Source organism: Siphateles boraxobius, unplaced genomic scaffold (assembly GCF_051911475.1).
Source record: "Siphateles boraxobius isolate OS27281-9 unplaced genomic scaffold, OSU_SipBor_1 101, whole genome shotgun sequence".
Taxonomy (NCBI): domain Eukaryota; kingdom Metazoa; phylum Chordata; class Actinopteri; order Cypriniformes; family Leuciscidae; genus Siphateles; species Siphateles boraxobius.
In genome coordinates, this window is record NW_027508702.1 from 440,001 (window position 1) to 457,500 (window position 17,500).

General features: G+C 39.1%; 1 protein-coding gene and 1 long non-coding RNA gene across 3 annotated transcripts in view; one reads left to right on the plus strand and one right to left on the minus strand.

The window, feature by feature from the left end:
* Nucleotides 1-3,701, plus strand: part of LOC143752214 (uncharacterized) — an 86,762-nt gene extending 83,061 nt beyond the window's left edge. The window contains exon 3 of the long non-coding RNA XR_013207352.1: nt 1,910-3,701. This is a non-coding gene — a long non-coding RNA (uncharacterized LOC143752214). The remainder of the gene's footprint in view (nt 1-1,909) is intronic.
* Nucleotides 1-17,500, minus strand: part of LOC143752200 (RNA-binding protein Musashi homolog 2-like) — a 95,164-nt gene that overhangs the window by 38,467 nt on the left and 39,197 nt on the right. For both annotated transcript variants that reach the window (XM_077245335.1, XM_077245328.1), the window contains exons 2-3: nt 12,604-12,686; nt 2,089-2,203 (exon numbers count right to left, since the gene is read on the minus strand). In XM_077245335.1, the coding sequence (XP_077101450.1) occupies nt 2,089-2,203; nt 12,604-12,686 (198 nt within the window). The remainder of the gene's footprint in view (nt 1-2,088; nt 2,204-12,603; nt 12,687-17,500) is intronic.

Here is a 17,500-nt window from a genome sequence, read left to right on the forward strand (position 1 = left end):
CGATGTGCTCTCACACACACACACACACACACACACACACACACACACACGGAAAATACACGAGGAACTACCACAACATCTCTCCCGCCGTGCAGTGTGATGTGTGTTTGTGCATGATGTGTCTAAAAAAAGTTTTATTCTTGAAGAGAAGAGGAAAAATGAGACAACATGAGAACATCAATAGAAAAGAGGTCAGAAGAGACAAAATGAGGTGAGATGAGACAAGAAGGGATAAACAAGAATAAACAAAATGATTTGAAGAGACCAAAAGAGAAAGGCTGAGACAAAAGAGCAGAAGAGGAGACATGACACCAGATGAGAAGTGATAGGACAAGACCAGGAATAAAGAAGCAAGATAAGAAATAATGAAATGAGGCAAGACAAAAAAAAAAAAAAAGAGAACAAAATTTGAACAAAAAATAAGGTAGATCGAAGGAATGAGAACAAACCAAAAGAGAAGAAATGAGACATTAAAAAAAGAAACAGCAGAGAGGATATTAGGAGATAAGATGAGGCAAGAATTGAAAAGAAGAGAAGACAAAACAAGAACCTATTTAAATAACAAAAGAGAAGAAATGAGACTAAATGAGACAAGATGGGAAGAAGAGAAAAAAGGAAACGATGAAAAGCGAGCAGAATAGAGAAAAAGGTGAGATGAGGCGAGACAAAATAAGAAAACGAATTGAGATGAGATAAAAAAAGACAAGAAGAGAAAAGACTGGAAGAGACCAAATGAGAGGAGATGAGACAAGATCAGAAGAAAAGAGGAAAGAAGATAAGAAAAAAATTGATGAGGCAAGACAAATACAAAAAAAAAGAAAAAAAGAAAAGTGAGATGAGAAATAAACAAAAGAGAAGAAATGAGACAAGAAAGTAACAGCAGAGAGGAAGTTAGGAAATGAGACGAGGCGAGAAGAGACGAAAGCAGACAAGACTAAACAAAAATCATATTTTGACAAGAAATGATAAGAGAACAAATGAAAAGAGATGAGAAAGAGTAGGAGACTAGACGAGAAGAGAAAAGACAAGATTAGAGAAATAAACAAGACAAACAGAAGAAATGAAACAAACAGAAGAGCTAAGCTGTCCGTATCTCTGTGCATTGTGGGTAAAAAGGCTGCGTCCTCCCCTGGCGGCTGCTATCTCAGGCTCTGATTTGCATTATTAATGTTCAGGCTAATATACCTATTTTATGGCTCAACAGCTCAGATTCACTTTAAAATCAATTATACATCTGCGGCAGCTGAAGCAGGCAGCAGCTCAAATGTGTATTAATCTCAGCAAACATACACGCGGCGCCAGACTATAAAGATAAATGACACGATTAGCAGTGGTAAACAAAAGCGTGAACGCGGCAGCTTTAATGAGATTTGCCGTATAAGAAACTTACAGTTCCTTAAATAATGAGCCCTGATCTGCAGCCTTTTTTTCATATGCAAATCGTACTAAGTTCTGTCTGGTCGTCCTGTTCTCTCCAGTTTCATTTAGATAAGACCAGAGTTAATATTTTCACTTGAGTGCTTCATGCTCTCTCTCTTTCTCTCTCACTCGTTCCTCCTCTCTTCACCCTCCTCCACACCAGTAATCCGGGAAACTTTAAGAAAGTTCACGCATTGTTCAAATTTGAGTATAAGGGATCTGTGCATCTCATTATTTCAGGGTTTAAATACAAATCGAATTTTCTAAAATATTACATAAATGTATGTTTTTTTTATTGAGCCTGTATATATTAAAGTCTCTATGGTTATTCTATATCTGTGTGCATCTGATCGTGGCAGCACGTTTGTATGTTCTCGTTCAGTGCCGTTGTCATTAGCGGGGTCAGAGGTCAGGCAGAAGCTGCACTGAGCATTAGCCTAATTTTCCTCTTCATTTGAGCCATTAATACAGACGTTTCTCTGCTCGTCAGGTCTGAAGAATCCCACCGCACCTGAGCTGGACTGACTCGACACTTCACAGACAGACATTTGTCTCAGGTCCAGCAGCCAATCAGAAGTCAGCACCTTAAGCCCCGCCCCCAGAGCACCCTTCAGTGCCCTGTATCTGTGTGTGTGTGTGTGTGTGTGTGTGTGTGTGTGAGAGACTCACTCAGCATGCCCATGCCAAGCATGAAGGCGTCCATGGTGTACGGAAGACTCCTCGCCCTCCCCCTCGTGCCGGGAGGAAACATCACCTCCTTTGGCTGGGCCTTCTTACATTCTACCTGTGGACACACAGACAGACACTTCATACAAACTAAAATAAATAGCACATGCTATATAATACTAGATGATATAGCATAATTACTTGGAATGCACCGAAATGAAAATTCTTGTCCGAAACACTGAAAGAAATGATGGCTTTTTTATGGCTATGACTGTGTACTAACTTTACTAAAATCAAGGCATTGCAATTGCATAAATTAATATCAAAGTTTCAAAGAATAAATCAATTACAAATTATGCAAATATCTATTTAGCACATTGCAACAATGCACAGTATAAAATAAAATTCAAACTAAAATGTTTAACTTGACCCCACTCATGTGTACATTGAATAATAATGCACAGGCCTACTGGCCTGCAGAAAGGTTTTAAAATTAAATGTTCTCTCATAAAACACAGTGCATTTAGGTCAAGTGCATTTTAAATTTTTCTCTGTAGGAAACTTCCTTGCCTTTTCAAAAATGTGCGGCACAGGCGGAGTGGGCGTGCTGGAAGGCATTTTCCTTTTCTGTGTCGCGTTCCTCTCATATTCAGAATCTTTGGATTTCAGGTGATAAATAAAACCCGACGTGGATTCAGTCTTTGCAGATTCACTCCCTCTTGAAATTTTGGCATAACATGTTTTGCAAATCGCTGTCCGTGGGTCTCTCTCAGATATACTGAAGTACGTCCACACCGCAGACATGTTGCTTCAGACAAGCACGTGCAGGTCGCGGTTTTTGTTTGCGTCACCACAACATTTCGGCCATATTGTTTCGAAGATAAAAGTCGTTCGTGTGCGCCGAATATTCGGTACATCCCTAATAATTACGCATGTTGGATAAACAACATAAATAATCCAGAACACGTTTAATTTAATGCTTGATTAATTAAATAAATTATTTAATTTTTCAAAATTACAATCAGCATTCATTCAAGGAAGTACAGAAAATAATACCATGATGAATAAATACTTCACACAAATTAGTGTTTGAGGTCAGTGAGTAATTTATCTTTTAAGAAAGCAATACATTTATTCAGTATTCAGCAAGAATGCATTAAAAGACAATATTACAAAAATTTTCTATTTTAAATAAATGTTCATTAAAATCTTGAATCCAGTGCTTTCTATTCATCAGCACTATTTTCACCATTGATCATTTTTTACTCAGCAAATCAGCAGATTAGAATGATTTCTGGAGGATCATGTGACACTGAAGACTAATGATGCTGAATTGTTACCACATGGATAAATTGCATTTTAAATACATTACAATTATTATATTTAATGCATATTAAAATAGTTATTTTAAACTGTAATATTATTTCAGAATATTAGCTTTTATTAAAATAAATGCAGCCTTGGTTCTTTTGGAAAATAAAATGTAAAATATTTTTGAATGAAATATGGCTTTTCTTGTCCATGCTCTTGACAGGTTTCCTGAACTTCATCCACCTATTGTTCGGATGCCATTGGACCGTAAATATGATGCCTAATAAATTTGAAATTTTGGAACAGAGCTCGAGTCACACTGTATCTCATGCTCTGTCAGTTTGAGCTTGGTGTACTTTACTAGCCTAACAAATAGGGATGCATTTGTGTATCCAAAGCATTTTTCAAACAGCAAAACTAATGCAAAAAAGCTAAAGCAGGCTTTCTGAATCCGCCCTGTGATCTCAACGCACCCCCACCCCCTCATTCTCACGTTCTCACTCTTTGATTGACATTTTAACCTCCGGAGCGGAGCACATGAGCGGACAGCAGACAGCAGTCCCTGCCTGAGAGACAGAGGAATATTCCTCCAGAGAGCTACGAGAGGGAAGACAACATGTCTATAGCAAAGGGGAGAAATAAACAAACACACAAGCAGAAAACATCAAACCCAAACAAACACACAGACGCTCGCTCGCTCGCTCTCTCTGGTGATATGAGCATAACCGGGTCAGACGAGGAAAGACGTTCCTCCTGACAGGCCTAGCAGGCAGAAGATCCTATTTACCAAGCACATCTGCATGCTTACAGGAGGGTGTGTGTGTGTGTGTGTGTGTGTACGTGCTGACAGCGCTTCTATGGTAAGAACACGATGCATTTGCACTTGGCTGAATCTGTCCTCTGTGTTGATCGACTTGTCTGCCTGCCCAGGGCCCGTCCATCTGTGTGTGAGTGTGTGTTTTTTGGCCTTTCACAACACACACACACACACATTGCAGATCATCTCCCATCGAGGCCATGCACAGATGCTGCTTGGCACAGCTGGACACACACACACACACACACACACACACACACAACGGTTCTGCTGAAGTTCAACTTGCTGTTCTGTCAGCGCTGCTCTGAATACATGAGATATTTCTGGATTCGGCCACTGACCAATATTTAATATTCATTAAATGACTTGTTCAATCAACAGACACTTTCTATCTTCCATGGAAAACAAAAGGTGAAATTAAGCGTTCAGCTGCTCTTTTCCAAACATATAATGACGGGGCTGTAAACTTCAAGCACAGAATGCACATTTTCAGGTGAACTATAATTCAAGAGCTGAAAGAGAGAGATGTACAGATGTGTTCGTGAACGAGTGTTTTGGACAACTGTTGTACAGCATGTCAATTTCAATGGGTTTAATTCTGGATGGCAAACACTCATCTAGCCAGACATAAGCCAGGAGATAAAATCATGGGCTATTATCTGCTCACACACATGCTGCTGCCGGCTAAAAAGGTTTTCTCAGACTTTTTTAACCCAGGACCCCCTTCATAACCCCAAACATTATACCATTTTCAAAAACTCTTCAGAAATCTCTTCAGCCTGTTCCACTACACCTGTATATAAAACAAGCAGTGCAACATCAATAAGCCGTTTCATTACTACAACCATCTCTACACACACTTGTGCAGAGAGTTGCTTTCACCAGTCTCATCAATCCACTACAGTTTGTTTTAAGTGTGTGTTGGGGAGAGAAAGACAACCATTCAAAATAATCATCCAAACTGTTCAGGATCTCAATTTATACTCAACATGTTTTGGTATTTTCAGCATGCCTGGGTGATAACCTTGTTGACAAAAAAAAAGTGATTTTTTTTTAATACAAACTAAAGTTTTCATTTAGCCGAAAACCTTTTTTTTATTATTATTATTAATTTTTTTGATTAATGAGTTGTATATAAACTTGTTCATAGAGCAATAAGGCAGTCTTTATATCAGCGTTTTAAATTACAGAATTAAATTTCTACTCCGATTCGTTGTTGAAATATAAAGATTTGAATGTTGGCAGTAATCAGGGGCCAAGCACTGACGGTGCATGTTTACCTGTTGTAGTTGATCCACACTGAGTGCATGAAACAGACATTAACCCGTTCAAAACACGCGATTACAGAAGCACTAATTAAATGTCATCGTTTTCGTCAAAGATTTTGGCCTTCCGAATTTTTCGTGCATCACTACAAAACATGCCTGAATAAAATCAAGCCGCAAACAACGCCTCAAAATCACACATTCATAAAGAAGATTTCAAAATTCAGTTGTGAAAAGAACAAAGTGAGAACAAACCCTCAAATGTGTGAAATCTGCTTCTCTCGATGCTTTAATTGGTCAGTAGCTGCTTCAGTCAGATAAAACTCATGCCTAATTTTCCACTGACAACGATCATAAATGACACATTTGAGAAGAAAATGTACAAGCACTTCTTTAAAACCAGTATATAGAGGCCATTTAGAGGCACCACTGGTTCCTTCTGATCGACCCAAACAGAAGAACAGCAATGAAGCGGTTCGATTTGACCAGTTTTCTGAATTTAACCTGCATTTTTTAGCTTCACAAAATGTCATGTTAGACTCACCAATCACCAAAACAAGTAAAACATGGCTTGCTGTTGCCTAGTGTGAGAAAAAAGTTTTGGACTGTATAGGAAAAAGAGAAGAACCCCCTGACGCCCTAAAGAGAGACAGCAGGACTAATCAGACTTGAAAAGCCTGTGCATTGATGGCGAGATCTCTCTCTCCGTGTGTGTGTGTGTGTGGTAGATGGACACCCGGTGAGATGTTCAGCCAGGCAAACAGGTTCAGCATCACCACATGACATGTGTTCTGCAGAACACACGAGGAGGAAGAAGTTTGCATCTCTGTAAATAACTATAAATAACTGTAAATAACATCTCGCTGGGTATCGTAACAAATGTTTTGATACCGATACCTTGACTTCGAAACCGGTTCCTGAACGATACTTTTTTTCGAAACCAATTTTATGAAACCAGTTTTAACAATATTACATGACCTAGAAAAAAAAAAAGTTTATTTTTTCAGTTTGTTGACTTTTTTACACTCATATTTTGAGTCTGTAAAAAAGCACCAATGCTAAACTTTTCTATGTTTCCTTATCATTTAACAACATGTATTCTTTACTTCAATGAGCTCATTGTTTCTGCCTTAACTTAATGCATTGTTTAACAATGAAACTGAATGAAAATTACTTGAAATGCATTACACACAGTCACCTCTGATAACAGATCACTCTAAATTGTAATTGAGACACATGCATTTTCTGTAAAGCTGCTTTGAAACGACATGTATTGTAAAAAATGCTATATACAAATAAATGTGAATTGAATTAAATATAGGCTACTGGAGTGCGGGATATATGCCTCGCGCTCAGCACACATGAAGCTCGCCGCAAAGCACTGGCAAAAGTAGCCTAATGATTATGGATGTGTCGGGAAACAATAGCAAGGAGATATTTTAATTGTCTATTAATGAACAAGTGTTTACTAAGTGTGTTGGCTGCAAAGATGAATATGGCGATGCTGGCTCGTCATTCCTGCAGTAACGTTAGTGAACACGCGCGCGCCTATATGGATTAGGTAATCAACCTATTTATTTCTAATTGTTTCGTTTAAAAGTAGACATTTTGACCGTCTATAGGCCTATTTCTCATGTCTGTGAGGCAAGTATCCTATACGTGAAAAGTTTCGTTTAATTTATGAGACGCTCCAGTTCTTGCAGTCGAAGACGGATAAACTTTCTACTCTCGAGTGTATTCTGTGCACTTTTTAAGAACCTTATTAGATTTATTGTGTTGCTAGTCTTGGCAGCAATTATCTTGTCGAAAATATTGCATCGCGTGCTTCTGGCATCGAGTCTGGTACATCGGTACACTTGATCATTTCCACATATTTTCTATCTATCTGGGTTGGGACGCTTACACACACACACACACACACTACAGCCTCACGTGCGACGAGCCGCGTCTCTGGGCAGCCGCGTAAAGTAGTGTTTTTCCGCCACAGCCAATCATGCTGCATGCTTATTGTTTCACTGACGTTGACGAGATTAAGCGCTTAGGTACCGAAATTTGGTACCAAAAAACAAGACATCGTCAGTATCGCGGAAATTCGGTCGTCACCTAAAAAGTATCGAACTCGATACCCAGCCCTACAAATAACATCTAACTATTGGAAGCTTGAGGGACTGTGGTGTTTTTGGGGTGTTTAAGGGCTGTGTGGGATTATATTTTGATAATATTTAAAATACAGTCTGAAAAACGGATATTAATTTTGAGATTTGTTAAAGATTAGCGTGATGGAAAAACAGGAAACGAGCATGCACAATAAAATATCCAATATCTTCCGATAACCAATAAATTAAAAATAATAAATTTTCCGATAACAAATGATGCTGATATCCTATTTGTCTTTACAAATAATATAAAACAAAAAAAAACAATTATTTGTTTATAACCTAATTAATATTCACAAGCAAACAGCCCATCTGAGCAAATAATGCCCATGCATGTGATGGTAGAAATGTCAACCTGTAGAGATTGTGATATTTTTTAAATTAATTCTAAAATGACCCATGCCCTGATTGAAGATTTTGATCCCAAGGCTCGCCTCTAAGCTAGTGTACTCTGGTTCAGACCAAGGAATCAAACCAAGTGTGAAAACAGCCTCAATCTCATGTGTAGCTCCACTGGTCGGCAAAAGTGCAGAGCAAGAAAGCAATCAGCTCTCGTCATTTCCAATAAACAAACAGCCTTTTCTACCATTACAGTTATTTACCTTATATTACCGCTCTGCGCTGTTCTTATACAGTCACAGTGAATGGACGACAGGAGAGACAATCAGAACCGAAATGAGAGGTTGTGCTGCCCTCTGCACAATACAACCACATGATGGACTATCACTGGGAAATCGATCGCATGGCTCCGCGCTCACGGATCCGTCCCTGGGCTCAGGAACAACCTGTCTGTGACGGAAGATCTTGAGGGATTTGATCCTCTGCTCCTGATATTCTGTGCTATCCCACAGGTGTCCCATGAGCCTAGGGTACACACACGACTCCTGTCAATCACAGCGGAGAGAGCCAGGGGCCGTTCCTCTGCATGTAAAACACATTCCTATCAACTCGTGCTTTCTGCCCAGTCAGGCATATATTTGTGCACACTTTTCTTAAAAATATTTATATTACAATTTAAATTATATTTAATAGGGGTGTAACGATACCCTAATGTCACGATTCGATACATATCACGATACTGAACTCACGATACAATATTATTGCGATACTCCAAGACCATAGACTGTAAAAAAGATGGCCGACGCCCCTTCGTTCTCTTCCATTGGCGAGAAGTGAAGCCGCCATTGTCCCGATAGGGTGTGACATCTTGGGACTTGAGTCTGCGCAGTTGCGATTTCGGGACCAGACATGCGCAGTAGTGAGCAGGAAGTAAAGCCACGAAATGAACGTCACGCTCTGGTCCCGCCCTCACTCTCACTGAATCAATCGTAAGCACGCGCCTCTGCTGCAGAACAACCCATTATGTCGGTGTGAAATAATGAATTATAGAAATTTAGATATCAAATTTAAAGCTCCAATCTCCTCAGTCCTCCAAAGATCCCGAAAAAAAGTCTGTTGTTGCTTCAGTGACTACTTTGCTCAGAGAACCTGTCAATCACAGCTGTCAATCATGTCCGCCGCAGCGCCGTTTTTATAGCATCAAATAACTAACTAAAAACAAACTTGTGCTCTGTCACTGGCTAGATTTTTAAAAAAATAATGTAGGCCACTTTTTACTGGTAATATCAGACATTTGCCATTATAAGGACCCACACATATTCCCCCATTGCATTATTATACATTACATTCAACATTATATATTGTAGTTTAATGTAGTACCGACTCTAAAAACTTTAATTTTTTCTCACAGGGTAATTTTTATTTTGAGTGAACGATCCACTATACATATTGTGGCATTTTTGTATTGCGATATATTGTGACACGATATTTTGTTACACCCCTAATATTTAATAATTCAAAAGTCTCCTATGCTCACCGAGGCTGCATTTATTTGTAAAAACAGAAATATTGTGAAATACTATTACAATTTAAATAAAATAGAAAGTGCTTTAAATTTATTCCTGTTATGGCAAAACTGAATTTTCAGCATCGTTCCTCCAGTTTTCAGTGTCACATGATCCTTTGGAAATCATATTAATATCCTGATTTGGTGCACAAAAAACATTCATATTGTGTGTTTAGTTGTGCTGCTTAATGTTTTTGTGGAAACCGTGATATTATTTAGGATACTTTAAATAGAAAGTTTAGAAGTACAACATTTATTTGAAACAGAAATCTTATGTAACATTATATATGTCTTTACAGTCCCTTTCAATCAATTTAACGTATATTTTCTGAATAAAAGTAAGAATTTCTTCTTTTTTTTAAAGTCCTACTTACCCCAAACTTTTGATTGGTAGAGTATGTAAAATAACTTAAATATTAAAAATATTTCTTTTTTTTTTTTACTTAAATATAATATTAAATTGTTTACAAAAGGTTCTCTACTAGGTTCACATGTTGCAGCTTAATCTGGCCAAAAAGTGCCAACTTATACAGAAAGGTTTTGTCTTAAATGTCAATTTTATGTGACATTTAAGGTGGGTAAATGTAAAACTCTGCATAGAGAGTATGAAAATACTGGATATCTAGCATTTAAAACAAACAAACATTTGAAGCCATGAACCTGGCACGAGTGACTACGCATTACACATCTATGGGTGGCCTATATGAGGCTGAGAGCAGGGCTGAATCCGAAATCCCTATTCCCTACATTAGTCCACTAATACGGTTCACTTAAAGGAGTGAATGAAAAAGAGGGAGCGAATCCGGACGGTAAATTACATTGGTGTACACTCATAATTGCGGTGCAATGTGGGATTGAATGAGTGCCCTCAATAACATCCAATATGGTTTCGGACACCACTACAAATGGATGTCCCCTCACATAATGAGGGTATGGGGATGATTTCGGATTCAGCCCAGGTCTTTTCCCACCTGATTCCAAGATGAAACATTTATTTGCAAGCTAAAAGTTAACATTGGCAGTCCTGTCTGCTTGTTCTGCCCAGTAATGGGGAGCCTGTGGGGTGATAATCCTTATTTAATGAACTCAACGGGTGCGTTTCAATCAGTTCCCTAGGTCGAGAATCAGTATATCGTACACATGATTTCATGCACCGGAAAGGACCCTGGCTCACTACACATTGGGTCACTGATTTGTTGTATGATATCTGGTATTTATGAACAACAGCAGAACTGATATCGTTCTGAATTTTTGTTTTGTTAAAGGTACTTACTGTAATTTGCGCGTTACATATGCCTGCAAAATTTCAGTCGTAAATTATTTTTTTTATTATAGATTTCTGCTAGATTTTGTTCACTACCTGTCTAGCGATGCATGTTTATATTGAAATATAATTAAATACGTTTTTATTTTATTTTTTTATATCTGTTGCATATCATTATGTGTGATGGGTTGGTTTGCGTGATTTGTTTCACAATTCAGAAATTGCGTAAGGGGAAAATGGTGAGCACTGTTGCGTCCTGATTTTCTTGGTGCCTTGTGGGACTTTTTTGTGAGCGAATGTTTCAGTGCACTAGAAGGATTTCACGATTAAAGGACAATTCCGGCCAAAAATGAACCTAGGGCTAAATAACACTTGGGTACAGAGTAGAAGATACTTTATAAGGATAGTAAGGCCGTGTGTCCACCAAAGCCTTTTTTCACGCAGCTGGCGTAAAAACTCCAATTGCTTTAAATGGGAGCGCCGCGTTTTTTAAACGCCATGAGCGTAACGAGGCGCTGAGCGTGTATTTAACGCTCAAGCACTGAGCGCCCGGCGTTTTTTACTGGTCGGCGAGAGTTTAAAAATGTTCAACTTTGGGTAAAACGCTGCGCTCATCACTGTCACTTTTTACACAGCCGTCCAATCACAGTGGAGGAGGGGCGGGACAAAAACCACACGACCAACTGTCACAACATTCTTTCTGTACAACGACGTCAACCAGCAGAGCTAATCGAACAAAGTGGATGAAAAATAATTTTTTAGTATGAAACAAATTATCTGCGAAATCAGTTACAAGTAAACTGTGCTGCCGATATTCTGTATCATAGCAACGAAGCGTCTCAACTGAAAAAAACGCAGCGCTGCCAAAACGCTCAAGCGCCCACAGCTAGGCGTTTCCAGCAGAGCGTCCAGCGTTTTCAGCTGGCTAAAATGCTTTGGTGGACACACGGCCTAAGCTTCGCGTATATAAGCAGGAACCATCTTTGGAAAACAAAGACCAGTCGAACCATGAACGCTGTGCTACGTGTTGCTCGATAGTCACAGTTCAGCTCACGTAGCACGGCATTCGTGGTTCGACTGGTCGAGACTGTTTTCCAAAGATGGCTCCTGCCTATATACTGAAGTGTACTATCTTTATAAAGTATCTCCTTATTACACTGTCTGTACACTTACACAGTTCTCAATGCTTCGGTTTGCAGGTAGAGACCCTCATTATGCTAGCGTGTTAGTGTGGGGCTATTTTGAGCCTTGTTAGTCGTATTAACTAGCGATTTTTATTCGTACGTATTCAATGCCCCATTCACTAGCGTTATAAGCTAATCTGTGGTTAAACTAAAACTTATGTTAAAACTGGGTACATTCGATTATCATGAAAACGCATCCCAGAGAACGGTCGACTCGGTGCCCATGTGTTATTTAGCACTAGGTTCATTTTTGGCCAGAATTCTCCTTTAATGCAGCCTTTAAAATGTCTGATTCCCTGATTAGTGCACTGACTACTGAACTAGGGAGCGAACTGAGACACCACCAACATGTACAGTCACCTTTCGTCCTCTCGGTCTCTCTTTAGCCCCATCAGTTATGATGCAAGCATTTATATATGAAGGGAAGAGGGGAAAGTTTCTGACTCTTCTTGACTGATCAAAATGTTTTCACACACACACAATTTCACGCTTTCTTGCCACTGTCCAACACTTTACACTGTTTACCAGCGCATGCTGTTGAGATTCTGCTAAATAGGAAATAAAATATTAATCCCACAATCACCTTCAGAAATTGAAAACGGGTAGAGCACTTACCATTTTATTATTGATTTCGTGAAAATGAATTTCACAGACTTTCTCTACAATGTCTTCATTCTCAAAAGTTACGAAGCCGAAGCCTGTGAAAAGAGACAGAAACAGAGGAAGAGTCAGTCATGCACCTTTTGAACTCAAACTCTGACAGATTTCCGCCTCCGTCAGAGGAGAGAGCGCGGGGAGTTCAGATCGGAACGGACATTGTCTTTTTAAAAGCCGGGCGCTGATGAAATCTCTCTCACAACTGGACGGACGAGGGGGAAATCGGACAGCAGAAAAGCACAAAGACTGTTAATGAGATTCATGGAGCCACATCTGAATTTCATTAAATGCGTTCTGCAGTGCCTTCATTGAAATTTCACCGTATAACAAGCTCCCGTTTTAATGTAAATGCGGGGCTGGAGATCCCTGAATCCATCTCTGACCGTGGGATTGTCTTCTTTTTTCATATTTATGAAATAAGAAGTTTAACCGGTTCAGATCATCCGGGCTTAACAAGGATCTGTCAGTGCTTTTACTATAATGAGAGAAAGAAAAGCTTTTCTCTGCCGTCAGGATCTGGCGCTCACGAGGGAAAATTATTGTTAAGAGGCGGCGAAACACAAAGTAAAACAACCTAGAGAGGAAGATAAACACTTTACTCACTGTTTGTTTATAAAGACAGGATGCTCTTTCAGTCGCACAACACACAAACACCATTCTGATCATTTCACAAGAGCTGTGTGCTAGAAAGACTCGCAGAAAAGTGGAGGATTGATTGAACGAGAGCATAAAGTGTGTTCAGACGCTGCTAATGGCTCAGACCTTTAATGAGTCATGTGCTTTCTTCATATTCACACCTATACAACAGTGACAAGTTATTGTGCTATCAAATATGCTATTTCTAAATCATTGGTTGAAAATAAAAAAAGACATTTTGTCAACTGTTTCTCCAAGAGAGAATATAAGACCTTTGCAGTTTCCTGAGTCTCTCTTTATACAATATATACACACACGCACGCACACACACTTTATACAAGTCATTTTTCAAAGGCTGTGCTGCATTTTGTCCTGACCCTAAATCTTATCTCCACCTTTTAAATGATGAAAGACCTACGTACGGCTATTCTCTCCTGCAGTGGTCAGCTGGGCGTCAAAATAAAAGCATGGGGTCAAAGGTCAAGCACAGGTAGCAGCATGTGGAACACTCCAGAGATATAAGATAACAGACCTTACGAGACAATCGAAAAACGCACACTACACAAGGACACACACTCCTAACACAGGACTTTAATATAGTGTTTGATGATTCTGAAGTGGCCTTCACTTATTATATGCAAAGAGGTTAGCCAATCACAGCAGAGCTCATTTGCATACAGAAGCTGTAAATTGCATTTACAATGACAAGGATCACTTGAGATTGTGTTGGTTGCACTGCAATATGCAACTTTAAATGAAGCAGATCACACTCACGCACACACCGCTGCTCATTTGCATTGCAAGTTGAACTTTCGCTCATGTTGCCTTAAATCGCTAACTCTTATAGAAAATTACAAATGACTTCAGGTTTCTACAAATTGCTTTCAGTATGAACATCCATCTCTGTTCTTTGTCTGCTCTTGTAGAAGCAGCTTTCGTCTGTTTGCTAATATTGAGAGCAGTTGTGCGTGTGTGTGTGTGTGTGTGTGTGTGTGTGTGTGTGTGTGTGTGTGTGTGTGTGTGTGTGTGTGTGTGTGTGTGTGTGTGTGTTTGTTGCCTGGAGGGTGATCTTAAAAACGAAGAAGATAAGACTGCTGACAAACCAGCCATCAGGAGCCATTTGTCTCTGCAGATTTCAGACGAAGAAACACACATACACCTGCGCTCTCTAGAGAACTCTTACGTCACCGTGTGACCACAACACACAGGCGCTACTAAATCTGGACAAGCTCCCGGGCTTCATGCTATTCCATCAGGAGTCTGAAGGGGGCAGTGCTGCGATAACAGAGTCTCTGGCTCTGGGACAGTCTGACCTCTGTGTTAACAAAACACCCACTCGCTTTCACACACTCACAATCATGCACGCACACACACACCGCAGAGTCTCGTCCAAGTCTCAGCACACCCTGAATAGCCAACACTTTATAGAGGAAACATATGCTCGTCTCAGCTGAGTGTGGCGCGTGCTGTGTTCCCTGGTGTGGCAGATCCCAGAGCTTCATTCGCTCAGACAGATGTGAGAGGATCTGAAAAACAATTGGGGATGATGTCTCTGTTTTACTTAATGATGATGTAAACTCATCCTGCTATGGGACGAAAGAAGACACGAGTTATGCTCTCTCTCTAGTGTCAAACATGTAGAGACTAGTCTCAGCTTCAGATATGTTTTGTTGCGCACAAAAATCAACTCGACAACAAATATTAGAACGAATTTTGATGTGCACAAAAGCAAGTAAACAGGACATGTCTAAACTAAATTCTCCTTTGGTTTTGGAGGCATGTTTGGAATAACTGACTTTGGGGTGGAAATTCTGACCCCAAAGACTACATGCATTTTCCAGTTATGTGTTTGCTGTAGTTTATAGGGATGCATGCATGATATATAACTTTATGATTATCTGAATTTTTTCTAAACACATTGTATTAGTCCATAATGGATATATATTGGTCAATATCAAGATGAGAATATTGTACATGCTCATTTCAGTGTTATTTTCGTATTATTTACATACAGTACTATTATAGTACATATTAATATTTAGAATTGGTGTTTATTTTTATAGTTTTAGTCAGTTACATATGGTCTTTACAAAATGTCAAAATTAATATTTTTCATACTGTATGAAAATTGTTGTGATGCCTAAATACATTTGTAGCATTTACAGTGACAGAAATGAGTTTTATTGTATTATATTTAATTTAGACACATTTTGATTATGTTAATCACTGATAAATTCAATGCATCAGTATCAGACATCCCTCCTGAAACAGCAGTACGCTAAACTGCTATAATTTCTTCTCAGATCGTGGTACGTTTGGTTTAAGTAGCTCTCATTACAGGACAGAGGATGCTAATGATTTCTCCCCATGCAGTGTAATATTAGACGGCTCGTCCTGTGTGTGTAATGGATCTCCATACCAGTGATTATTAGATTTCTCTGACCCTTATTTCTCTGTTTTTGTTTTCGATGCGCTTTAACAGATGTCAGTTTTTAGTATCTCAATGAGCACACTGGCCAACTTATGTGCGTTTCTGTAAATGTTGTTGGGGGGGCTATTAAGCATTTAGCTCAATTTAAAAATCCCCAGATGAGGGAGAGTCAACGTTTTCAAATGCAGTCTGACAGCACATGAACTTTAAACTGCTGCCGCTTTCTCTCTGCCTCATCATATGTGAGCAAATTATGGTCTTCTGGAACTTTCTCTCTGATGTGCTCTACTTTAAACACGTCTAATCGCCGCCAGTACAATCTGCTTTTATGCAAAGATCACTTAATGTCTCATTGATTTCGCATTTTAATGGATTTAGCGCTGCGTGGTGAGGAAACCTGGTAACCCGAGAGATGTTAGTCAGAGCGGCGCTCTGCAAACGGCTGCAAACGCCTCACGCCACCTGCACCAATGGACACTGAGTGCTGGAGTCAACGCAGATTGCCTAAGGTGAAGAGAAAGTTGCAAAGAGAAAGAGAGAGAGGTGTTGATTGTCCTCAGAGCCGCAGGGACGCTGTTTGTCTTAATAACCGTGGATAGCGGGTGCTTTAGCCATCTGCTGTGCTGAAAAGGCCCTGATGGGGAATCATGGAGGTCATACTGCAGGACTGAGAGGTCAACAACACTGAGGACAGAGCAGATCTGGTGTTGGGTTTCGTTTTAAAAACACACACACACACACACGCACTAATGCAGGAGGACATTTGAGACATACTCTCACAGAGCCAGGCTTAAAGCATGGTCCACTTTGCAGTCAAGTCATCCTCATTTATATAGCGCTTTTAACAATGTAGATTGTTTCAAAGCAGCTTTACAGAGATAAACATAATTTAAGGTAACAGAGATTGGTTTGGTTTTATAGTGGTTCTTGAATAATGTTATTTCCAGCTAAAGTTAGTTTTGATTGATTCACTTCCGTCTAAATGATCATTTGTTATTAAATTAGGAGCCGCTAACACGACACCGTTCTCTCTAAACAGACTTTAAACGCGTGTGATAGACGCTGATGACGTTCACATGCGCATTAAGAATTGATTCTATAGTTATGTGCGTTTGAATATATGTGCGCAGGTTTGTAATTCCCTACAAACCATGCCTGAACAAACTACTTGTCTTGCCTATAAATTGTGATGCAGAATTTGATTTGATCACTTCGGGTAGGTACGCGAACCGAAAATTCTACAACGCTTTATCTGTAGAGTGGTTCTGGCCAAAAACTGCCGTCTTATAACATATAAAACGATAGAATGCAGTTTCATTATTAAAATTAGTCAAATTTTACAAACTAAGATTCATTTAACCTGTTAGGCTGCAACGCCACTTTTGAAAAATCCCCAGAAATCCCCAAACTGAAACAGATACAGTTCATGAACCCTTTGTACTAAAAGCACAAGTATGATCTCTTTTGAAAGCTGACATCTGGTAGTTTATTGTAAATGTAGAATGAATTATTGTCATAATGAAAAAAATAGTTATAAATAGCTTCAAAGCTTTGTAAAGTTTATTCTTCATGAAAATAAAATTGAAGTTGGCATGTATCAATCTATGAATGCACTGCAGATAAAGCCACATGCCTGACCATGTTATATTTACTATATTTATATACTAAAACAAGTATTTAGTTAAATGTTTTTCAAGATCATGTCACATTTTACAGTGTTAAGTAATTAGCGTTTTAAAGATTTCCTTCGCCATCATATAACCCTCTTTAATTTATATAAATCTAAAT